General features: G+C 41.8%; 1 protein-coding gene across 6 annotated transcripts in view; it reads left to right on the top strand.

Annotated features, from left to right (window-relative positions):
* fmn2b (formin 2b) overlaps positions 1 to 25,373 on the top strand; it is a 479,083-nt gene that overhangs the window by 90,081 nt on the left and 363,629 nt on the right. For 5 of the 6 annotated variants that reach the window (XM_059648647.1, XM_048536693.2, XM_059648646.1 and 2 more), the window contains exons 4-5: positions 5,878 to 6,022; positions 16,444 to 16,505. In XM_059648647.1, coding sequence (XP_059504630.1) covers positions 5,878 to 6,022; positions 16,444 to 16,505 — 207 coding nt within the window. Of the gene's footprint in view, positions 1 to 4,408; positions 5,594 to 5,877; positions 6,023 to 16,443; positions 16,506 to 25,373 lie in introns of those variants that run through there. The other variant, XM_059648648.1, reaches the window with a different exon arrangement.

Below are 25,373 nucleotides of genomic sequence, written 5' to 3'. Positions count from 1 at the left end.
TTAACTGAGCATAGATAAGGCGTCTAAGCTCTTTTTGTTTGATGTATGAACCATGCCTTGTGCACCAAATGAAAATCTAGATCAGAGCACTTCTAACTTTTTGACCTTGGGCTGCTTTTGTGCTTTTTTAAAAAAATTTTTAAAGGAGTTAGTTTGACATTCTGCCGAATGGTGGTTGATTGCCAGCAAATATTGTAACCCTGCTGGTAATGTGCTGATCCTGAGTACATAATCCCAATACAAAGTTCAGGTTTTAACAGTGTTGTTCTTTCAGACTTGTTCTCCTTTACTGAAGTACATTCATTATTGCAGCAGCAGAGTTGGCCTTGCTTTTAAATGATAGCCTCTTTCCTATATTGCTACGTAGGTCGGTTTACAGCACATCATGGCAACTTAAGGATTTTTCTGCCCTCCACTTGCAGTTCTGGTGTTTTTGTTTGGTTGCTGCCTTATTTGTCACAGAACTGTGACTGTCGCTGCCTTTGTTTTGCAGCAGTACAGGCTCCAAATGGATTAAAAGAAGCTGTGGGAGTTTAGCGAGCAGTCTTAGTAGTTAATGTTTTCGCACAGCAACAGCAAAAATCAATTGACACTGAACATGAGTGTTAACATGAGTCAGCTTTTGCTGATTTTTCACAAAAATTGCACCTTGGAATAAACATGCAGTCTTAAAACAATATACACAATTTAATCTTGCATAATTAGTGCCTTCAAAAGAAGCTAACTCTCCTAAAGTCTGCACATGCTTTGCCTGTATCTTGATTTAGTGCAGCAACATTGGTCATATCTCCTGTGTAGAGATGAGTTGATCTCCACTTGTCTCATGCATGATACTTTTTAAGTATCATTAGTGCACAGAAACCAAAGATTCGGCTTAGTCTTAACTTTTCAGGGCCACATGGTGGCTTAGTGGTCAGCCGATTCCATCCTCAGGTGACTGCCTGTGTGGAGTCTGCACGTTTTCCCAGTGTCTGTGTGGGTTTCCTCCAAGTAAGTCAGTTTCCTCCCAAGATGTGCAGTTCAGTTAGCAAGTATCGACCATGCTAATTCACTAAATTGCTTAGAGTCCAGGGATGTGCAGACTGTGGGCTAGTCATGGAAAATGCAAGGTTACAGAGATGGGGAGTGGGTCGAGATCAGATGCTGTTTGGAGGGTTTGTACGGACTTGATGGGCCAAATGACCTGCTTCCAGTCTGAATTGTAGAATCCCTAATGTACTTGAGCTTTGCAAATGTACTTTTGTAACTGCTTATTTTGAATTCGAGTACCAGTGTTACTCCTTAAATACTGACTTGTTTGACAACATGGCAGCCATTTCAATACAAAACTTCTCAATGTACAGTAGTATGTCAATGTGCTTTAATTTGGTGGGGAGAAGAAATGAGGAAGTAATTACATTGAGCATCTTTTAGTCCTGGCACCAAAGGATCATTACTGAAAATTATTCTTAAATTAAGTATTGAGGGAGAGTTCAACTTGTTTAAAGGGTCAAGACCTTTTGCTGGTCCAGCACTCATCTTTTAAAGTACAACATTGGAATATCCTCTTCAGTGTTGAACTCCGATCTGGCACTAACTTTCTTTCTCCCCTCATTATAGTCTAAAGTTTGAACAGTAGCTGTACTTTTGAGTAATGTTTTTCCTTCTGTGACTGAAAACGTGGAATCTGTTGACTTTGTGAATACAAAGCTGTAATATGCACCCATCATTACAGTATGAAATACGGAGGGACTGGAAGAACATCCTCTACTTATTGCTTTTGTCTTTTGCTCATTCATTTGTCTGTCTGTCCGTCCATGGGATGTTTAGTGTCCTTGGAGGGAAACCTGAAAACAGCATTCCTTTATTTCTTTCGGGCTGTACAACCTGCAGAGTGGCAACAGAATGTCTGTCTGGAATTGGAAATCAGTGGCGAGATTTGCATGGCTGACTTTGAGCACAGCTGTCCAGCTTACAGGGAATGTTACAGGGCCAGGTGTTGCTGTGCATCTGCTATTCGTGTCATTCTAGTGGATAGGATCATAGAGTCTGAGTCCCACAGCACGGAGACAGGCCCTTTGGCCCAAACCGGTCCGTGCTGACTGGTGGGGTGACACAGAAGGAAGGATTGAGTGGTTATGGTGGCAATCAAGAACCAGCACACTGTATCATGTGCAGAAATAGACCAACAGTCCTGAACACCTGCCAAACCCATAACCACTTGAATGGTATTAAATGGTACGTGGTAATCACCAGATTTCCTTGCTCGTGTTTGCTGTGATGCCATGAAGCAGATTCAATACAGAGGACTCCCTAGGCAGCTCCCTTTGGCAAGGTGTAGTGTGTCCATCTGCTGGACTTGACAGGACATATCTGTTTAGTGGGTTTTTTCTTTATTCATTCACAGGATGAAGGTGGTTCTGGCCAGGCAGCATTTATCACCCATCCCTAATTACCCAGAGAGCAGTTAAGTCAACCACATTGCTGTAGGTCTGGAGTTGTATGTAGACCAGACCACGTAAGGGTGGCAGTTCCTTACCCTAAAGGACATTAGTGAAGCAGATGGGTTTTTCTGACAATCGACGATGGATACACGGTTGTCATTAGATTCTCAATTCCAGATATTAATTGAAATCAAATTCCACCATCTGCTGTGGTGGGGTTCGAACATTTATCTGGTTCTCTGGGTTAACAGTCCAACAATAATACAGCTAGGCCATTGCCTCCCCCAGGACATTATCTGGTAAGGTATAATTCCATGGACATGACCTTGACAGGCTAATGGTTGAGATAGCTCTTCAAACTTCAGTACTATTCCTCAACTGTTAGTAAGGAAGACGTTGCAAGTTCAACAGGCCGGAGTTTGCTATTGTTAGTTCCAATGCATAGGTCAATACCAGCTTATCCATCTGTTTTCTTTTCATGTCTTGTAGTCTTTTTGGCCTTCTGAATTGTTAGATGCAACTGAATGGCCATTTTAGAGGGTGATACCAGTCAACCACATTTGAGAGGCTGGTGTTGCATGTAGGCCAGACCAAGTAAAGATGGCACATTTCATTCCATAAAGATCATTTGAACCAGATGCGTCTTTATATTCAGCAATGGTTTCACCATCCTTCGACTTCATTTGAGAGCTTTGTGTATTCTACAATTTGTTGTGATGGGATCTCAACCTTGATCTCCAGAACCCATAATTCCTGGATCACCAGTCCATTGACAATACCACCATACTATCACCTCCCAATTTGTCTATTAGCTCATTTACTACATCGCTGCGCCCTTACTCTTACAGATGAACAGATGCAATAACAGTCTTTAGGTAGATACACTCTTTTTGAACAGGGGAATAATGTTCATAGTAGAGAACATTGCACAAATTGGGATATGAATATTGCATAAACAGTGCTTGTGCAAATAAATACCTGGAATAGAGAATTATGCAAATTTAGAGATGGGATCATTCCCCCCCAAACCCTGTACCGGTTCTTACTGTGCAGTAGCTGAGACTGTAAAAGGTGGTACTAACTTATTAAGCAGTGTGTACAGTCATACCGACTGCTGAATGTGCGCACTCTTGTGCTCTTGCCTACAGAAGCTTGGCATTCCTAAATACACACATTAATGATTTTGTAACATTTTAAACAGTCTGAAATATCAAATTTAAAGACTAATATCTACATCTTTATTACTCTTCCTCCTTCAAATTTATACAAAGTGGAGGAAGACGTTAAAAAGCCTCCTGGTTGTCTGTTAGAATGTCAATGAGATTGGCAATCAAGCTTAAAAACAAGTGCCATTGTTGGTTGTTGCTGGATGCCTGAAGACCCCCTTTGACTTTGACTTTAACCACCAGATTGAGATAAATATTGAAATGTGAAACCACATCAGTGATTTGCTTTTGAAAACTGGCTGTCTTTTTGTTGACTGCAAAACCCAGTGCCGTATATATTCCCCAACATGAGTCAGCAAATTGTTCTCTTCAGTGTTCCCTCCTCCGTGACAATGAAGTTCCTTTTTTTGCTTGATAAAGATGGTAACTTTGCTTTCGCTGGCATTTTTACAGTATATCCCAGTGTTTGTAACGTGGCTTTTAACACACCAGTATTAATCTGGTCTAACAGGACTGGTTGGTTGTGCAATTGTCAGGAATATTCAGCTGCTGGATTAGAGCATGGAAAGTTTTTAAAAATAAGAATGTAGACGTTCTAACCGCATCATTGAGCCAGGCACTGAATCCTGATCAAGTTTATGCAAATTGTTTTTTTGTTCCTCTCCCCCCTCTCTAACTGGTCTGATGTTGACTTTATCCAGTAAGCATTCAGCTTGCAAATCACCTTGTCTAGTGCCCTTTTGAATGTGCATGTTGCAAACAAATGCAACGTATAATAGTGTGTAGTTTTCTAACACTTAATACACATAATTTTGAACTGGGCGCAGGAGAGGATTAGTGTTCCTGTAAGCTGGCTGTTTAATGATTCAGTGCAGCCTTGTTCTTTGTCATCTGATAGCAAATCAGTTACATTGGAAGTTGATCTCTCGGGTCTGTATGCGTGGCATCCCTGAGCCCTGCAGATGCTGTGGACACTGCATAAGCAGCCTTGTGATGCAGCAAGATGTCAGGAAAACCTTCTGGTAATGGAATGTGAAGGAAAACAAAGGTTTTAATTTGGACTGTGTTAAATCTTCAAAGCATGATTCTGCTATTGTTGATCAATGGAAATACAGTGTGGCAAAATATTTGATCATGGATAATAAAAGTTGAAGGATGTGCGGTGGAACTTGACAAGCCCAGACAACATTGTGGATGTCTGCTTGTGATAAGGGAGCAGTAGATGTGTTTGATAAAATGCAAGGCCAAGCTGAGCAACTCTCTTGTGAAGCGATGAGCAACAGCCTGGATTTGGCTAATATCTTGAACAAAGCATTGGAAACAACAGAAAAAACTGTAAGTTCCTGCTTAGTTGAGCAGAACGATGAAGCCTCTTCAAAAACCACTGATTTTCAGGGGGAGAACGGACAAGCAGCTGAAATAACTGCATTGCAACACTTGATCTCCACAGAGTGGCCAAAAACATGGAACCAGGAATTGAACAACAACGGAGGTGGTGGTGTTTATGAGGGACTAAATGGGGTGATGGTTGGCAGCTTTGGAAATGGAAATGCTAATGCTTTAATTAGGAGAGAGAACAGTGTGAAGGGGGAGCGAACGGGCCAGCCACCACCCAGTCTGAACTGCAGAAACTGTGCTGGTAGTACATTTGGCTGCATGACAATCGATTATTGTGATCAGATTGCATCTGAAACCGGACTGAAAAATGCTGATGTGGTAGCCAGAAGGAATGAGTTTCTTGATGACTTTAATAATAACTGGTCCTGTGGGACCCCTAACTTTGCCTCCGAAGGAAAAGTTCCAGAGGTTTTTACAAACTTGCTGGTAGTGAGGAAGGACACTAAAGCAGGTGACCGAGAGACTCTTTGCAAAATGAAACCAGCAGATTCTGACCTAGCTTTACTGAGGTTGAAGAGGACTGTGCGACGAAAATGTCACGAAGCCTTAACCCACTGTGATCTGCAGACCAAAGCGAGACCAGAACTGGGTGGTAGCTTTGGACAGGTAAAACTGTGTAGCGGTATAACACACTTAATACTGTGCATGAAGTAGTCCAAAAGTCAGCTACCACTTCCACCTTTTGTGCTGAGTGTAGTGCAAAGCACGGTCCATGTGGATTGTGGGGAAGTTTTTTTTTCTTGCTCTTTTGATTAAAATCTTTTCTTGGACTCTGACTCTCTATTGTACGGTTTTTTGAAGCTGTTTAGTCCATTTGAAAGATTATAGCTGTTCTGTTTCGATAGGCTTCAACGCAAGTTAACACTGGCTTTGTTTTGTTTTGTTTAAAGCAAGACAAGCTTTACACGTGGGCAGCAGTCAGCCAACCAACCCAATCACGAAATCACGTGGAAGGTCGCATCCCTGGGAGAATTCAGGCTGTATGGCCACCTGCCAAGCCCTGGACAGAAGGAAACCTGCATTCTGTAGAGTCAGGTGAGCAAATGTGTGTGTGAAGGGGTAAACCTTTTTGAAAGGCTTGTTTCAATGCACCTGAAGTCTAGTTGTTGTATCTCCCGGTCTGTTTGTATTTCGTTTTACTCATTCACGGGATGAGTGCGTCACAGGCTAGGCCGCCATCTGTTGTCCACCCCTAATTGCCCAGACAGCAGTTCAGAGTCAACCACACTTGCTGTGTGACTGGAATCACATGTAGGCCAGACCAGGAAGGGATGGCAGCCTCCTTTCTTTTAAAGGATGTGTTCCAACAATCGGCCCTGATTTAGACACTCCATTCGAACTGTTTTGTGGAATTCAAATTCCACTATCAGTTGCGGTGGGATTCGAACGTGTGGTTCCAGAACATTGCCTGGGCCTCTGGATTAACAGTCCAGAGATAATACCAGTAGGCCACTGCCTTGCCCAATTTTATTAGCCCTCTCGCCCTGTTCAGTGCTGATTTGAGGGGCAGGCTAGTGGAGACTTGTCCGAGCACCATCAGTTGAGACCATGCATCTGGTGGCCAATTTCGGACCCTAATATCCTGTTTATGCTAAAAGTCTAGTTTTGTGTTCTGGAGGCAACTTGATGGAAAAAAGCAGCTACCAATGTAAGTGTCAAATTATTTGGATACAGCATCTTCAGTTGGTGCGGTGTTCTACTGGGCAACAATGCTTCAGTGTCTCAGTTCACCAGCCTGGTGAAGAACAGTAAGAAAAGCTCGCTCTCGTGCCGCCCCCCCCCCCCCCAAAAAAAAAAGACTAACTGAAGTTAATGTTTCGGTCTGTTCCCTTTCATCAGAACTCCGTGCAAGGTCAAACAAATCTGGAAAATTGCTTCTGTTTTTATCTCGGAGATAATGGGAACTGCAGATGCTGGAGATTCCAAGATAATAAAATGTGAGGCTGGATGAACACAGCAGGCCAAGCAGCATCTCAGGAGCACAAAAGCTGACGTTTCGGGCCTAGACCCTTCTCTGATGAAGGGTCTAGGCCCGAAACGTCAGCTTTTGTGCTCCTGAGATGCTGCTTGGCCTGCTGTGTTCATCCAGCCTCACATTTTATTATCTGTTTTTATCTCCACTGCTGCCCAACCTGCTGAATATTTCCAGCACTTTGCGTTTTTATTATGGATTGACAGCATCCACGGAACTCTTATTTAAGTGGACGTTTTAATGACTTTTTTAGTGAAAATCAGGCTATACTTAAAATATTTAAGAAGGGCCTATCAAAAGAGCCTCATGGATCTTAAGACACTTAAAGCAATTGACAGAAATGCCTTTTTTTTAGCCACCTTTTCTATTCCTCCATGGATATTCCCGGCAGCATTTGTATTAATTACACTTGAACTGAGGGACGTTACAGGTCAGAATGTGCAGCCATTGCTTTGGGTCAGGAGTCACGCTGGTAAGGATGGCAGTCAAGAGCCAGATGTTCTCTTACAACAAACCAGAATGGGTGCCATGGTCGCTATTAATGTCCCCACTACTACTATCCCTTGATATTCCAGATTTATGAATGAAGTTCATATTCCACCTGGCTGCTGTGGTGAGATTTGAATCCCTGTTCCCAGTTTGTTAGTATGGGCCTCGGGATTGATAACCCAGTGACTTGGCCCCCACTATCCCTCATTGTCGCTGTGGTGTCTGTTGCTGCTGCAAACTCCAGAAGTGTAACACATGACCACTGCGTAAAAGAAACTTCTGGCAAGTTTGTTTTTGCATTTTAATCTTGTAATTTGGCACACTGGCTCTACACCCCTCAATCTCAAGAAAATCCAATTCTACCTACAAATTGCTTTTATGTTTCTAAATTGTTCATTCAAGTCAGTTGTCTTCTCTGTTGTGACATGAATGCCCTTTGTTCACTTACGCTGCTTGGATCTAATTGTACTATTTTTGGTATCCGTTTATTTGAGAACGGAAGGGCATTTAAGACAAAACTAATGGAGCTTTTTTTCTTTGTCACTTTATGCAATCATGCCTTTTAAGAGGAAAGAAAAGGTAGGTATCAAGGCCGAATCATAAGTTGTTTTTCAATTCACCGTCTTACAGCTTCATTTCCTGATCAGGGTGTGGGAGGACATGTTTGAGGGGAAATAATTATTCTTGTTGACTTTAAATTGATGAGCGTGTGAAAGCTGCAGTGATGCTGATGGTGACTGAGTCAGCTTATGAGTAAGCAGTGACCCAGCGGGAGCTGCCTTTGGCAAAAGGCAAATGATGGGAGAGCAGTGTTGAGCCTGTCACTTGTCCAGATGCATGACTTGCTCCATGTGCCATGGCCATGCGTATCGTGGAGACAGTAGGGGTAAGAGAGGAGACCGACTCTCCCACTGCAACTCTCTTGTAATCTCTTCAGCCTTGAAACTCCTTGACCACGTCCTGAAGCAAACCAGGTACCACATCCACATTACCTTCCTCAGCACCTGCCTATGGAACCAGATCATCCCCAATCGACTACAGTCCACATTCAAGCCTTCCCAATTTGGCCCCACCCATGACCATTTCTACATCCGGAACTTCGAGACCCTTCAGAAGCATTTCTCCCTGCGAGTCCTGAAACAGACACTCGAAGCCATGCACCGGCATCTCCAGACACTGCAATCCGGCCTACCCCAGCTCAGAGCCTCCCTCTCCCAGACCGGCAAAGGACTATTCTCCTGCTTTTTATCTTCCGTAAGATCCACAAACAGAACACCAATTCTACTCGGCTTTACTGGACACTAAAAACCGTAAGTACAGGAAACTCTCTGCCACCCAAAATAGGATTCTTCCGCCTCCCAAATCCCCAGCCTGACCCTGCACCTCCCCCACGATGGACCCGCCACCATTGGTCACGAGGCCCCAGCCAGAGAACCCACTGACGTCACATCCGCCACCACTGGGTACACCGCTTCCGGGATCGCAAACACGACTGCTGCTGTAGCCACGGCCTCCATTTCTACAACAAACACCACAAACGTTATCGTCACCGCTCCTGCTGACGCTGACATTGCTCCACCCACAGCCAGCAGCCCCTGAGAAGACAGCCACACTAAGCCCTGCTGAATTTTCACCGTCCCCCTGACTGAAGATGAACGGCAAGTGCTCAGCAAGGGGCCCACCTTTGTTCTGCCACCACCCACACATCAGCGAATACTAGTCATGTTTGGACATCAAGCAGTTTTAATACCGCCTTCGCCTCCACGCTTACTTCTCTAACCGGGAGCCTAACCCTCCCTCTACTGACCCCTTCACCCACCTCCAACACAAGTCCTCCTCCTGGACACCACCCCCAAGACCTCCTACCTTCCCCCAACCTCTTCATCTCCAACTGATTTCACAAGCTTCAAAATCTCCCCTCCCCAAACTGTATCCCAAAACCAGTCCAGCTCGTCTCCAACTCCCTAACCTGTTCTTCCCCTCACCTATCTTCCCCCACCCCCCCCACCTCAGGCTGCACCTCCATTTCCTACCTAATAACCTCATCTCGACCCCTTGACCTGTCCATCCTCCCCAGACTGACCTATCCCGGCCCCACCTCTACAGGCTCCATCCCCGCCCCTTAACTTGTCTGTCTTCTCTCCACCTATCTTCTCCCCTATCCATCTTCGATCTGCCTCCCCCTCTGTCCCTATTTATTTCAGAACCTCTCCCCATCTCCCTTTTTTCTGTTGAAGTGTCTAGGCCTGAAACTTCAGCTTTTGTGCTCCTAAGATGCTGCTTGGCCTGCTGTGTTCATCCAGCTCCACACTTGGTTATCACTGTATGGGTCAGCTTGGGTACCGAAAAGAAATTCCTATGGGATCATAGAACTTTAGTCCAGAAGGAACCCGTTTTAGAACCACCCTCAGCTCTTGGTAGCTTTTTTCCTCTTTCAAATATTACAAGTTGCTGTGGATACTGTTTTCACTGTTACAACTGGAAACATAGAATCCTGGTGTCCCATCAAAGTTAATACGTCATTTTACATTAACCGACCTATGGAAATGGAACCTTTCATTCCTCCAGCTCCAAAGTTTTCTGCATATTTTTGATTTTATTTCTATTCTTGGCCAATGTATTGTTCAATGTTTATCTGTGTGGCCAATTCTGTCGTCTTGGTGGGCAGCCCTGTCAAGTTTTAATATTGCTACATGTGTGCCTGTGCTTATCCAGAGACCGTACTGGCTGGTACCTGCCAAGCTTCACCTTGGCTGAACGTGCATGCAGTTTTAATTAACTTTTTTGTTTTTTGGAGTTCAGAATCCCTAGTGTTAATTAGGCTGTTCAGCCTAACCAGTCCATACCAAATCTTCCTGGAGCACTTCAGCCAGATTTCCTCTCCACCCCCCCCCTCCCCCCCCCCCCCCCCCCTGCCATTCCTGTAACCCTGCATTTCCCATGGCTGACCTACTCTCCATAAGGGCAATTTAGCATGGCCAACCCACCTAACCTGCACATCTTTGGGCTGTGGGAGGGGACCAGAGCACATGTAGGAAAACTACACAGACACGGGGAGAGCACGCAAATTCCATGTAGACGGTTGCCCAAAGCTCGAATTGAACTGGTGCTGTGAGGCAACAGTGTTAACCACTGAGCCACTGTACTACCCTTTTAGTGAGCACGTTAGTATACTGACCTATTATCAGATGAACGTCTTCTTTGGCTTCTCCATCCTCACCCTTTTTATAACCTTCATTTATGATGTTCCTTCATAATCGCCTTCTGAATTTTGTCTGCATGTTTCTTAACGTTGACAGTTGAAAATAAGACACGAAAGAGTTGAGTATCTGAATCTCGAGTCACTTTCATTTCTTCCCATCTAGATATGCATTCTCTCCAGACTCTCTGCCACGTTCATACCTCTGTTAATGCTCAGAGGACCCAATGTAGTAAGGTGTCCCTCTCATTGCTTGCATTAAAGCATGTTCTGTATTTCATCTGCACATTTTGCATGATTTCCTACATGGTTAAACAGTACCTTTTTACTGTGTATAAAAACATTAGGCCATAAAATCCCTTGAACCTATTCTGCGGATCACCAGGATTACAGCTGAACGTATATATTGGCTCTCTTTCCTCATCCTTACTCTAATCACCAAACATTGCAAGTTCCTCAGTACCCAAAAATCTATCCATCTGTCTTGTGTATAGCCATTGACTATCCGTGACCCTGTAGGGCATAAAATCCCAATGATTCCCTAACCCTTTTATCCAAAAACTCTTGCACTTAGTTTTTGATTTGCTACGTGAGAAGATGCATTCTCTTGAATTCAATCCTGTTCAGACCCATCAGATTATTTTGCTTCAGTAAGCTTGTTTCTTATTATTGTAAACTCCAATGAATGTAAATCCAACCTGCTTGAACCACCTTCCGTAGGACTACCATCTTCATCCCAATAAGTCCAGTGAACCTTCTCTGAACTACTTTCAATGCAACCACATCTGTCCCTAAGTAGAGTAAAACACTAGATATGGTTGGAGCATTTTCTTTTCTAAGAAAATACTCAGACTTAATTTTCTGACTTCAATGAAGTTATAAATGCCACAAGCCTTACATTTGAATTTGGAAATGTCACATTGGATCATTTCTACCATCTCTTGTCATTTGTATGAAGGCTATTGTATTTCTGGTGAGTCAGCAGTTTACTTCCTCCAGTCTGTAATGATCAAGATGCAATCTCTGCAGTGTATATCTGAGCAAGATCAAACTCCTCCCTTCTCCTTCCAGAACAAGTTTCTAATTTCATGTAGCTTGCCATTTCAGCTATCCTTCTTAATATCATTTCAACCCTTGCCTAGCTCCAACCAATGATTTTAATAAATCCTGACCTTGAAATTTCTGCATTTTCAGACTTTTCCATGCCAATTGTCCCTACTTGAGATTTATTCCCAGTTTCACATTCCGTTGCACTCCTTCCTGTTTTTTCATTACATTTGCTTGGCTCTTTTGTCTTTCTAATGCCCTTTGCAAGACTGAATAAACAGTCTTTTGTATATTCTATAATGCATTTTAACCTCTTTGATTTGAAGCAAGAGATATTCCAGAATGCTTTAATCATGACTTGATGCCACATTTTGTCCTTTTGGAAGGCCTTAAAGGTGTGTCTGTGATAAAATCACTGACTAATGTTGCAATCTGATGAGGGATGATTAGCTCCCATTTGACCCTGTTGTGACCAGTGACTGTCTGTCACAGTACATAATTGAAGGATACCAGTTGAATGAACTTAAGCAAGTTTAAAGTGAAGGAGTGTCAATTCTAAAGTTCCTCAAATGAAAGAGAATGGAATTTTATTTAGTAACCTAATAAAATGTGACCTCCAACATGTATACAAACAATGACCTTGAAAAGAAGAGGTAGGAGGATGGGTGTTCATACCCACAAAGTTTCACTTTAAAGTTGAGGGCCTTTTTTTAAGTGGGGGGGGGGGGGGGGGCGGGGGGCAGAAATGAAACTAGGCATAGCTGCTGACCTTTCTCATCAGCCTTGATGAAGTTTGTAGATAACATTTGAGCTTTCAGTAAAGGATTATTGTTTTAAAGTTGATTTTCACTTGGCAGTAGCTTTTTTGGCTTGATGAAAGAGTGAGTGCCTTCCAGTTCTTGCTTACTGAACAGTTCCTCCTTTCTCTGATCTCGCATCTAGACCTGTTTTGTATTGTCCTGAGTCTGTTCTTGTTCTAAACTGCATAGTCCATGGTTAAACTTTCTCGAAGTTAAAAATTGAGATAAAAGGTATGAATCATCTAGTAAAAAGCAATTTTGAGTTTGTGTCCTTCTATAACTCTGCTAATTTAGACTCTGACTGATCCTTATTTACTTGTGGTTTCACCATGTTTGGCTCAACCTCATCAGGTCCTATCAATTTGTCTAGGTTACAACTTTCTTCTAATTTAAAAAAAAACACCTCTGCATCCATGAACCAAATTGGATTTTAAAAATCTCCTACAGGTCTATTTCTACTGTGATTGTAAAATTTGGGCTCGGTCAAAGAACATAAGCAGATCAAGATGAAAGATTCATTATAAAGATGAAATGAATCTCTAGGCCGTTGTAATCTGGGGGGAAGAACTGAAACTCTGGCATAGCTGCTGACTTGTCTCCTCAGCCGTAATAAAGTTTGTACTTTGTTTGCACATAACTTGGAGTGAAGAGTCATAGTTGATGGCTTCTGTGGTCAAATAGTCAAGAGTTTTGCCTTTTTAAGTGCATTTGGTAGAGCAAAGTCTAAATTTTTACCTTTTTTGTTGGTTCTGATGGCACGACCATTAAACTCCTGGAATTCATTTTATTTTAACAGCAGAACAGGAGTGAGTCCGGTAGATTACTCTCTTATGACTTATGGTAGTGGAAGTAATTTTTAAAAAAACACAATTCGACTCTCCTGTTTACAGTTACTGAGGCTGAGAACCATGGCCTGAAACAGTCTTCCTCTGTTCTGCTGAAGTCCCTGCATACAATGGACTTTGTGGCCTGTCTTCTACAGATTCACAACACCCACTGGAGTTGCACATCAGCCATTTGACAGACTTCATTTAAAGCAAATATATTTGAGGTCTATGGAAATCCATTGCCCACCAAAGAGTTGTCACATCATTTGAAGATTCAGTGGACATTGCTGGGAGAGCTTTTGCATTTTAATGACTATCTGAATCCAGTTCTAGAAGTATGATTACACTAGATTTTAAACAAACGTAAAAAGATGTCAAGATTTATGCCTGCACTTCGTTTTTTAGAAGTGGCTTTCAGCTCCAGGTGGCGGTTTGAAGAAAATGGTTCATTACAAATGGCCTTAGAAATCTCATGTCGTAAATAACCATTCATAATAATCCATAGAATCCCCACCACGTGGAAACAGGCCATTCAACTCGAGCCCACATCTACCCTCCCACCCAGACCCATCCTCGAATTCCTGCAACCCTGCATTTCGCATGGTTAACACAATGACACATCCGTGAACACTGGATAACTTCAGAAATGCACAATCTAATCCAGCAGAATCATCATGGTGTCATTTTAAGGAGAACGTTTGACTGACCAGTTATTTTTAGGGCTTTTTGAGACAGTAGCATGCAGCATTGAATGGATGAAATGGATCCAGTAGATGTAACTATTTTCGGATTTCCAAAAAGGGTTGGATAAGGTACTGTGAGCAAGGTTACTTGAGAGAAAAAAACTATCATGTTGCGTGTAATAACATGGCCAGAGGATTGGCTAACTAATAATACAGGTGACCATGACAATCTGCAGAGGGATGCAGATGGCTTCAGTGAGTGGGCAAAATTTGTCAGATGAAATAGCTTGGGGGAAAATGAGATGTTATGTACTCTGCATCGAGAAGAATAGTGAATAGAAGATTATTAAAACAGACTGCATCATAGGGAGTTTGAGATCCTTGTGCATAAATCATAACCCAAGGTAGCATCCAAGTTCAGCAGGCAATGGGGAGCTCAAAAGGAATATGACCTTTTATCAAAAAGGTGTGGAGAAAATGGAAGTGCTGCTTAAAAATGTACAAAGGTGTATTTAGACCACACCTAGAATACGGTGAATGGCTCTGGCGCTCTCCTTTTGCTTTGAAGAAAGGATAAACCAGCTTTGGGATCAGTGAACTTTTGTCTGGATTCTATTGATCCTGGGAATGGAGGGATTGTTTCATGTGGCTATGTTAAGTAAATTGGGCTTGTATGCATTGGAATTCAGTAAAAGGAGATGATTTTATTGATGTAAAAAATTCTTGAGGTCTTGATAGAGTTGAAACTGAAAGCCTCTTTCCTGCTTTGGGAGAGCCTCAGGCCAAAGGAAGTAACTGCACAATAAGGGATATCTCAGTTACGGCAGAGATGAGGAGAACTTTGAGTGTTATGACTCTGGAATTCCTTCCTGCAGAGAGCTGTGGAGGCTGGGCTGTTAAGTATATTCAAGATTGAAATATACTTTTAATTAATAAGAAAATCAAAGATTATAGGGAAAAAACATTAAAGTAAGTTCAGAATTAATCAAATAATGATGAAATAAGGGATTAGCACGTAGGTGTTGGGTAGAGAAAGATCACTGAAGTTTGTGGGAGCATCACAAAGTTCTAGTCAGTACTGAGGGGAGCAGTGAATCGGACTGCAGAGCAGAAGCAGAGGACTGTGAGATCAGATAGAAGGGTATGGCAGGCTGTAAATTGGTCACAGCAGGGCTGACGGCAGGTTGAGTGAGAAGACGTAGAGAAAGATGTCAACTTGCACTGTAGTAATCCCAAGGAAAATGGGACAAGTCGCAAGAAGTTTCAACTGAAGGCCAGAGATGTTAACTGAAACAATTCCAGCTGCTGTGTTTGTGGCGCAGGGGGGTAGTTCATTTAGCGGCATTGTAACTACTTGCTCCGTATCTATTCTGCAGTTAATTAGCCAACCCAATGTACCATACAAAACTTTTCAGCTTCACTCCCCAGTAAAACCTTTAATCAGCTCGCAGGCAAGGAGCCAGCATCTGTATTTGAAAGAAACAGTTCAAGATGAACTGCCAGTTAGCCGCTATGGTTACATCATTTGATGGACTAACGAGAAATTGTCAAGCTAGATTCTTCAGAATACAGCTTAAAAACTTAAGGAACTGTTCCATACTGAAATTTGAAAGAGTGGCCGGCCTCTGGCTTAATTGCTGTAGGAGCTGGGTGGGAGTTTGGAAAATCTGGTGCTTGTCAAAGGAAAGTGAACGTTTATATTTTGGCTGCACTTTTTTTTTGTTTTTCATTATTTGTAATTAGGTTTTTCCTGCATGGTGAAGTTTGTCTACGTAATGTTTTTGTGCCATGTAGATTATTTGAAGGAAGTCACTGTCATTGCATTTCAGATCAGGCACAGCCCATGTTCTCATTCCTTGTGTTCGCAATTTTGCCTTAACTTGCTAATCTTGGGCTAACTGTTAGAAATAACTGCAGACATTGTACTGCAGTTTTAATGTAGTCCTGTCAGCAAAATAAACATCTAAAGTATAGACTGAGATCTCCTCCTCCCAGCTGCATAGTTTGTTTTTAATCAGCAATTGCTGAAGAAAGTGGAATCTGTGAACTCATCTTGCTCATTTTCTACTTGCTGATATTCTGAAGTGATGCCTATAATATGTCCATCAAAGCTTAATGCTTTTGTGGTAGCTCAGCTTAATCAATTGGAAACTTGTCTACTGCGTTTTTTTTCCCTTTTGGCATTTCCACTTATTTGAGGAGTGCTAGAGCATGAATGTTGATGAACTTGCTGGAAGTACATGAGTGCGCCTACTTGTCTGGGAGTTGCCTTCCCTCCCCCCCCCCCCCCCCCCCCACTTTTTTTGTATCATTTGTTTTAAAAGCATACTTTACTGTTTGAATTTAGAAAGAAAAGGAGCTTGAACAAACTTGATGCATGATTATCAATGCTTTTGTCGATTTTTGTGTTGACTCAGGACTACTGCTGTCTTGTTACAGAGAATCGTGATGCAGTCCTAAGTTTGAAGAGAATACAGAAAGAGGAACTACGCACATTACAAGTAAGCCATGACTGAAATGATTTCTATTAATTGGAAGTATGATTTTAGGGATGGGAATAGATTAGACAATTGAGTTAACCATGGAAAATCAGAATTTTTTATGAACATTTATGTTTTAACTATGTAACAGAAATGTGACCACTTTTGAACTGGAGTAAAGAAAGCCGATGACAAACTATATTGGGACCTCAAGTATATCTTAAGTTCTTGATAATAGCTTAGGCTGAAGTGGTAAATAACCTGCCACTTGACTTTGAAAAGATAAGTATTTAAAATGACTGAACAGTTTTGAGGAATTGCTTCATCTTGACCCAGACTTTATTTAAAAGAAAATGAGGGACGATAATTTGCCTCAAAACTTAAGATTATATTTATTTGTCCTCACCCCTTCCTGCTTCAAGGAGAAGTAATAATCTGTACATTGAGAGATTTAGGGAGGAGCACAGTGTGGTCACAAATTAAACTTCCTGTAGCTGTGAGTCACACAGGCAACATAATTCCCTTTTTTAGGCTTTGAAATGTTGTAATTAACCAGCTGTAGGAAAGATTAAACCTGTAATTACTACTTCAACACCAATAGGCACACAGTAGAATATTGTGGAGCTGACGATGCTGCGTAGTGGAAGTAGCCACAGTGTTAAATGCAGTAATGAGATCTTGCTTTGTTTTCATGATCTTCCTCGAGCAGAAGAATATCCGTTTGGCTAATTATGCAAGTATTAAGAGAAAAGAAAATAACTTGCATTCATTTATCACCTTGCAGGACATAAAGACATTCTAAAGTGCTTTTAAAACAACAAAAGTATATTTTTAAAGTGCAGCCATTGATGTAATGAAGAAAGATAACACATTGGTAGCAGGGAAATTGAATGTAGTGATACGGCTGAAGAGAACACTTCCAAACAGGAAAATTAGTTTGCAAATACTCCACCCAAAGACTGTCAAGTTCACCTTCTCCAAAGGGGTTGTTTACAAAGTAAAGCAGGGATAGTGTGACTGTTAAGTGAGAAACCAATATGAATAGTGCAGTCTGTAATGTTCCAATATATAGCTAATAGAAATTACTTCAGCACAATGAAACACTGGAGCCATTTGAAAATCAGGACCTAGGAGTTCATGTCCTGAGGGAAAGAGTAGTGTTGAGCCCGAGACTGCAAGTAAAGGAAATGTGATATTATGCTTCTTGAGGATTAAAGGGCTGTTTGGGAGAAAGTGTATTAACATGAAGGTTAGCATTGGACAGAGCTAACAATTAGGTGGCTTCCCCAAAGATACATGTGTGGAGCAATGGACATAATTTATTTTTTGAAAAAATGTTAATCTTCAGACAGAAAACAGACAGGACTTTGAGTGCTTGCATTTGTTTTTGCTGCATTGTGCACAGTTTACTTCTGTGTAACCAGGAAAATCTCTCTCAATACCAGGAAAAACAAAAGTTAGGACAGTGTGTCTCATTGAAGTTTCAGGGTTTTTTGTATTGAAATCAGAAGACTAGGCACAGAAAGGGGAATGGGTGGTGGGTTGAAAATTATTAATAAGTAGCTCCTGAAGTGATCATAGATCTGAAGTGTTAATCATCATTTTACATAGTGACAGAAAGCTCCGATCCACTGACTATGTCTTATCATATCACAGCATGTTATACATTCAGCTCAGTAATTGGTGTTTGAGGAATCCGATGCCATTCTCCTCCTTTTAAAATTTTAAACACTTTAAAAATACTTGTAATTATTTATTTATTCGGGCGTAAACCCCCACAAGCCTGTCCTTTATCTTTATCTGACTTTTATGCACTCAAACCGTTGTTAATTTTGAAAATTTCTCCTGGATCCTCCCTTGCAGTTTTGTGTTAGGAGAAATAAGCCCCACATTTTGAAGTTTGCTTTCTACTCCAACCTAATTTCTGGTACCAATCTAGTTGTATTTTCCTTCTACCTGTATATAGACCACAGGCAATTGGATGAAAGATTTGTTATGAAATAACAAGAGTAACAGTACTTATGGTGTTTTTTTGCAAATCTGCAATTAAATGCATAAAACAAAAAGTTGCAAGATGAAAGTCAAAAGTGACATCTTGCCCTCTAAATTCCCCCTGAAATGCATTGAATGATGTGAAATTCTGTACTTAAATTGTGGATAGCCTTTGGAATTTAGAATTTTGATGTTTTAGTACAAGTAACCTTTTTAATGCTGGGACAGCCTTTAATGGAGAATCAGCTCTCTGAACCTCAGAAATAACTTTGACTGTTCGGAAACCTGAATAAGTGAGGTTCCAGTTTGAGATTTTCTGAAAAAGGAAAAAGACGTTCACTGTTTTTCTACCTTTTTTTGATTTGACTTTGAAACGTAAGTGTCCATATTTGGACTTTGCACAGTTCATTTCAGAATGGTATTTAAAGCAATCACATTAGATTGGTTGCTTGCCCCGATAAGGCGACAAGAAATAAGAATAGGAGTAGGCCGTTCACCCCTGCTTTGCCATTCAGTAGGATCATGGCTGATCTGACACACTTCTCAAATCCACGTTCCTACCTTTTTCTCCTACAACTCTTAATTTCTGTGCTGATGGAGGATATATCTACCTCCGGCCTTACGTACGAACGAGGACTCTGGCCTCATAGCCTCTTGGTAAGGATCCGTAAAGACTGTCAACCCACAGACAAAATTCCTCCTCATCGCTGACTTCAAATTTGTGTCCTTTCATTCTGAGATTATGTCTGATCTTAGATTTTTCAATCAGTGAGAGGGCAACATCCCCTCAGCATTTACCCTGTCAAGCCCCTGAAGAATTCTGTACATCTCAATGAGATCTCATTCTTCTCACTTACAATGATTGAGACTCTATCTGTTTAACCTTTGCTCATAAAGTAATCCCTCCAGATGAGAGACCATATTATTGAACCTTCTCTAAATTGCATCCAATGAAATTAGCGTCCCTGAAATAAGGGAGCCAAAACTGCTTCCACGACTCCAGATGTGGTCTCACCAGCACTTTGTACAAGACTTCCTTACTCCATTCCCCTTGAACTGAGGGTCAGCATTCCATTAGCTTTACTGATTATTTACTGCTTTTCGTTTTGTGCACAAGGACCCCCAAGTTCTGTGTTGTAACTTGGTGCAACTTTTCTCCTTTTTGTTTAGTTATGCTATGTGCTGAACAACCTTACATTTTTTCCCCAAATCATACTCCTTTTTTTGTAAATCTTTTGCCCACTTAACCTATCAATATCTCTGTATAAACTGTTTGCTGTTTGTAGCCCTGTCACTATCTCCCTGTCCACCTGTCTTTAGTGTTGATCGCAAAGTTGGCTACGGTGCATTCACCTTCCTCCTCCAGGCTATTGTATATATTGAAAATAGCTATGGTCACAGCATTGATCCCAGTGGAACCTCAGTGGTTATAAGTTTTACCTTGAGGAAAAAACCCTTCATCCCATTTGCTGTTTCATGTCCATTAGCCAGATAGTCCTGTGTGTTGGCCTTATAAAATTTAGGGCATTGATCTTGTTCTTGCAAAAATTCTGGTAACTGGCATTTGAATTCTGACCTTATTTTTCTGCTTGAGGGTGTTCTTGATTTTGGATGTTTGTGATGTAGTCTGCCTTGTTCTTGAGCAGCTGAACATGTTTTCAGTAAACCTTTCACCTCTGCTGTATCTGTCCAAAAGCTGCAAAGTGCAGTGGTCAGATTGCAAAGGAACTTGAAGCTGACTGAGCTGCTGCCCACCCTCGGTTGATGAATCAATCTTGCATTCAAGTGCAGCTTCAGACGGAGATGGATTTGGGTGGTATGGTCACAGAATGTACTTGGATGTTTTGTCCCATGAAACATCAAGTATGTTTTCTTCTGGTAGCACTGTGACTGGCTGAACATCTTGTTTTCGTTTTCTTCTTTCATGGAACATTATTGTTGCTGGCAAAGTTTTTTTTTGGAACAATTGGTAATCATTGTGGTCACGATGGTTGAGGCTACCTTCGTGTTCCAGATTTATTATGAGCTGCCGTGACCAGCTTTGAACCCATGTTGTAGATTATCCACCAAGGCACACTGGATTACTAGTCCAGTGATATTACTGCTACTCTTGCATTTCTGCCAGACTGTCGCAACAAAAATGAGCAATAATCTATTTTATCTTTGCTTTCAACAGTCTAGCTGTCATTGCATTTGTCTATGACAGTATTGACAGAAGCAGTCATCAAACATGGCTTTGCCTTCACAGAACCTCTGTTTTTCTGCTGCAGGTATTCTTTGTTGTGCTGCATGACCAGTAAAATTGTGCTAAATGGAGTAATTTCGGAACATTCAGCAGCTCAAAACTGAGCATTCATGTGACATTGTGTGCCGCCATCATCAAGAGCAGACTGGTCTTTCAACCAGAGATAATGGGAACTGCAGATGCTGGAGATTCCAAGATAATAAAATGTGAGGCTGGATGAACACAGCAGGCCAAGCAGCATCTCAGGAGCACAAAAGCTGACGTTTCGGGCCTGGACCCTTCATCAGAGGGGGATGGGGGGAGGGAACTGGAATAAATAGGGAGAGAGGGGGAGGCGGACCGAAGATGGAGAGTAAAGAAGATAGGTGGAGAGGGTGTAGGTGGGGAGGTAGGGAGGGGATAGGTCAGTCCAGGGAAGACGGACAGGTCAAGGAGGTGGGATGAGGTTAGTAGGTAGCTGGGGGTGCGGCTTGGGGTGGGAGGAAGGGATGGGTGAGAGGAAGAACCGGTTAGGGAGGCAGAGACAGGTTGGACTGGTTTTGGGATGCAGTGGGTGGGGGGGGAAGAGCTGGGCTGGTTGTGTGGTGCAGTGGGGGGAGGGGATGAACTGGGCTGGTTTAGGGATGCAGTGGGGGAAGGGGAGATTTTGAAACTGGTGAAGTCCACATTGATACCATATGGCTGCAGGGTTCCCAGGCGGAATATGAGTTGCTGTTCCTGCAACCTTCGGGTGGCATCATTGTGGCAGTGCAGGAGGCCCATGATGGACATGTCATCAAGAGAATGGGAGGGGGAGTGGAAATGGTCTTTCAACCACCACCTTTTATGGGGTCTCACGCCATTTAACCTGCAATTTCATCTAGCCACTAGTGGGGCTACCAAGTTATTCTTGATGGCCAACATTGTGGACTCTGGACTTCAATCTGCAATGCTGTCCTCTTACTTCTTTTCAATTGGTTTTCACCGTGGAGTATTGATGGATTAGTTGAAGATGAATGGCAGGTGGTACTCTTCAGGAGATTTCCTCGTGTATGTGATCAGATGCTTTCAGATTCGATTAGCTCAAAACTCAGTGTTGTAGACTCCTAGACTGTCCTAGTGTGCCATCACCTCTAGTGGAGTTCCTCAGCTGATGGGAACATTCAAGAGTACTACCATCAGCAGATGCCCAACCATTATCATCCTGAGGAGGTCACTATTTACCAGGAACTTGACTGGATCAGCCACATAAATACTGTAGAACCAGGTCAAGCTCAGTATTCATGGGTAGTAAATGTCCTCCTAATTCCCCAAAGTGTCTCCGTCACCTTTAAAAGGCACAGTACAACTGTATAATGGAATACTCCCCACTTCTCCAGATGAGAGTAATTCCAGCAATGTTTGAGAAGCTTGATATCATTCCGGACAAAGCAGCCTGCTGACTGGCATCCTAGTCAGACCTTCACTGACATTCTGCATCAGCAATGCATCCCATCTCAAAGGCTGCCTTGACTATAACTTCCCTTTTTTCTGTCACTCTTGGAATGTGGCCTTCACTGGTCAAAATTTATTGCCTATCTCTGGCTGCCCTTGAGAAGGTGATGGTGAGCTGCCACCTTTAGCTGCTGCAGTCAAACATGTTGACCCACAGTGCCATCGAGGAGGGAATTCTAGGATTTTGACGCACTATCTGACTTTGTGTGTGTGTGTGTGTGTGTGTGTGTGTGTGTAAGAGAGAGAGAATATGCAGCAACAAATATTTGAGGATGCATCTGCCCAGCCTCCCAAAACCTTGTATCGGGTCACGCCACCCTTATTTCGCAAAATTGCACTTTGTTGCTTATGGTCTTGTTCATGAGAGCGGATCTCCAGGACTGCTGTTGGGAGACAGAAGTTTTGTATAAATTTTCACCTGCGGTTGCAAATTGTTTTCTGTCATGTGATTTATTATAGCCAATTTTCATTTGTAATACAGAGCTACTGACAACAATTCCCTCCTACAAACACAAGGCCACACCCACTATTCCCTGGAATTTCCTTCAGGAGCAGACATCAGGAAGTGTGCAACGGACATAAAGTGGGACTTTTTTTTTGTTTGTGTTGCAGTTGTTGAAGTTAAGTACTTGGAGCGCTTAGTCAAATATTTTAGCATTTTAGGGAGGGGCATTTGTAACTTGAAGTGAGATTCTACATTGAAGTGTCTATTATAGCCAGTTAATTTCATTTGAAATTAGCATGTGATTATTACCAAGGAGCTATGTACAAGCAGTTGTATTGAACTGAGGTTTTGCTGCCCTCTGGTGGGACACCTAGTAATTGTTTTAGAGTTACTTTATTTAAACCCATATACAAGACAAGTACGCGTACTGAATTTTTGTCATCTGAGTTAAGAAGTTAGAGGACATCTATACACTAGTATTGAAGTATCTACTGAAACTGGGAGGGGGGGGGGGGAAGTATTGAACTTAGAGCAGCAATTTTTCTTAAATTTTCTCGTGCAGCAACAACTTCAATTACAGCTCCTTTTAACTGCACATAAACGTCCCAAGGTGCATTGCAGAGCAGTTGTAAAACATGACACTGAGATGCTTAAGAAGGTACTCGAGCAGATGACTTAAACCTTGATCAAAGTTGTCAGCTTTAAAGAGAACCTTTTAAAAATGGATAGTAGTGGTGCGTAGAGTCTATTCCAGAGCTCAGAGCGTGGGCAGTTAAATACAGTCACCTAGGGAGGAGCAATTAAAATTGGGAATTCTGAAGATGCCCAAAGTAATGTAGATATCTTACCAGTTTCGTTGGAGTTGGAGCAGTGGGGCAAAGAGGTCTTTCTAAAAATAACAGCTCAATATTTGTGAGAAATTCTGAGGGAGACTGCTTTTTTTTTGTGGCCCTAGTTCAGAACCTGTATCTTTTTAGTGGTGGGATTCGTGGAAATGGTAGTTTGAGTTAATATTCACTTTCACATGATCGGTTTTTCTTTAAATAATACATACAACTAAGGATGCTAGAAGTTCTGAAACAAAAACAGCTTGAGAAAACTGAAAGAAGTGTGGAAATCAGGAACAAAAGCAGAAGTTGGTGGAAAAGCTCAGCAGGTCTGGCAGCATCTGAAAAAAACGTCAGAGTTGACGTTTCTGGTCTGGTGACCCTTCATCCAGTTCTGAGGAAGGGTTACCAGACCTCAAATGTTAACTGTTTTTCTTTGCAGATGCTGCCTGATCTGCTGAGCTCCTTCAGGCAACTTCTGTTCTAGATAGCTGGGGAAACTCTGGCAGCATCTGTGGAGAGAAAGCAGAGTTAATGTTACTAGTCAGTGACCCTCTTGCAGAGGTGCATTTTTTTTTAACCCGCTTAGTGGAGTTGTTTACCCAAGTGATCTTCAAACATCAAGGTTTTGCTTCTGTGTTAGGTGATAGTGATGGGATCGAACGTTCGATATGCAGCATTGAGCAGGGATTGGTCCGAGAGACCTCTTTGCTGAAGTAAAATTAACATGAATGAAATTGTACGAGGGTGAGACATCCCTGCCTCTGGCAGAGTTGCCTTTTTGATTACACAAATCCTCCCCTTTTGAACATATGCTGACATCTGCCGTAAATTTACAGCCAAAAATATTGATACTTGATATCTATCAACGTGTAGTTTCTTTTCAGAATCTTACGAGGATGGTATAAACTTTTACTTAGCTGGCTACTTTGTCAGTTTATAACTTGCATTTGCCAGAGGTTTGCAAATAAGGCAAGTGCACAAACAAAATCTCAAGTGCACTTTGTGGTGAAATGAGTTATGCGATGAAAGATGAATTTCAAAAATAGAGGTAGGATTGTATTTTTTTAAAAACGGCAATGTTGACGACAAATATTGCAGCAACTGTTTTGAAGGACATTTTCATCAAAATCAGCCACAAATAACACAAGAATCAAGAAATTACAGGAATTAGATTAACAGCCAGTGTTAAAATTCATATAAAAACCGAGAGAACTGCGGATGCTGTAAATCAGGAATGAAAACAATGTTGCTGGAAAAGCTCAGCAGGTCTGGCAGCATCTGTGAAGGAAAAGTATCATCAGTTGACGTTTTGGGTCTGGTGACCCTTCCAGGATGAACACGGGACCCATTACGCTAACACTAAAATTCAAATGTTATTTTTCCACATTTTTGGATTTTGCCCTTTTACCGTTACTGACCTTGCAGTATTTGCTTTCCATTCAAGATTGTATCTATTATACTTTTATCAACCCCTCTTATTGCATGTGGTGATTTTATTGCTTCATAGGGTAATTTGTGCATGTTTCCTTGTGTTTCAAAGACTTCCCTTTTTTTGGCTTCACTTCCAATTATGCCTGATTAGACAGACCCTGAAATAATAGCTATTCATGCCTCAGCCGTTGCATTATTTTCCCATTACCGTTTCTCCAGACTCATTCTGTAGTAGATCAACATTGTGAGCGACTCACTTTCCATTTAAGTACTTATGGGGAATCTTATCTATTTGTGCTGTATTACTAGTTAGCCTTCTTTCAAATTGTACTTGCTGCTTTTTAAGCCATTGTTTGGTGGTGCTTAAAATCTAACCAGTTTTTTTGAGCTACTTCTAATCACTGCAGATTTATATGGTGTCTTCAACTTGATATCATCATTAATTATTCAGCCACAGATGATTAATCCTTCTC

The sequence above is a fragment of the Stegostoma tigrinum genome, chromosome 9, assembly GCF_030684315.1.
Source record: "Stegostoma tigrinum isolate sSteTig4 chromosome 9, sSteTig4.hap1, whole genome shotgun sequence".
NCBI lineage: Eukaryota > Metazoa > Chordata > Chondrichthyes > Orectolobiformes > Stegostomatidae > Stegostoma > Stegostoma tigrinum.
This window is presented reverse-complemented; position numbering and strand designations above follow the sequence as displayed.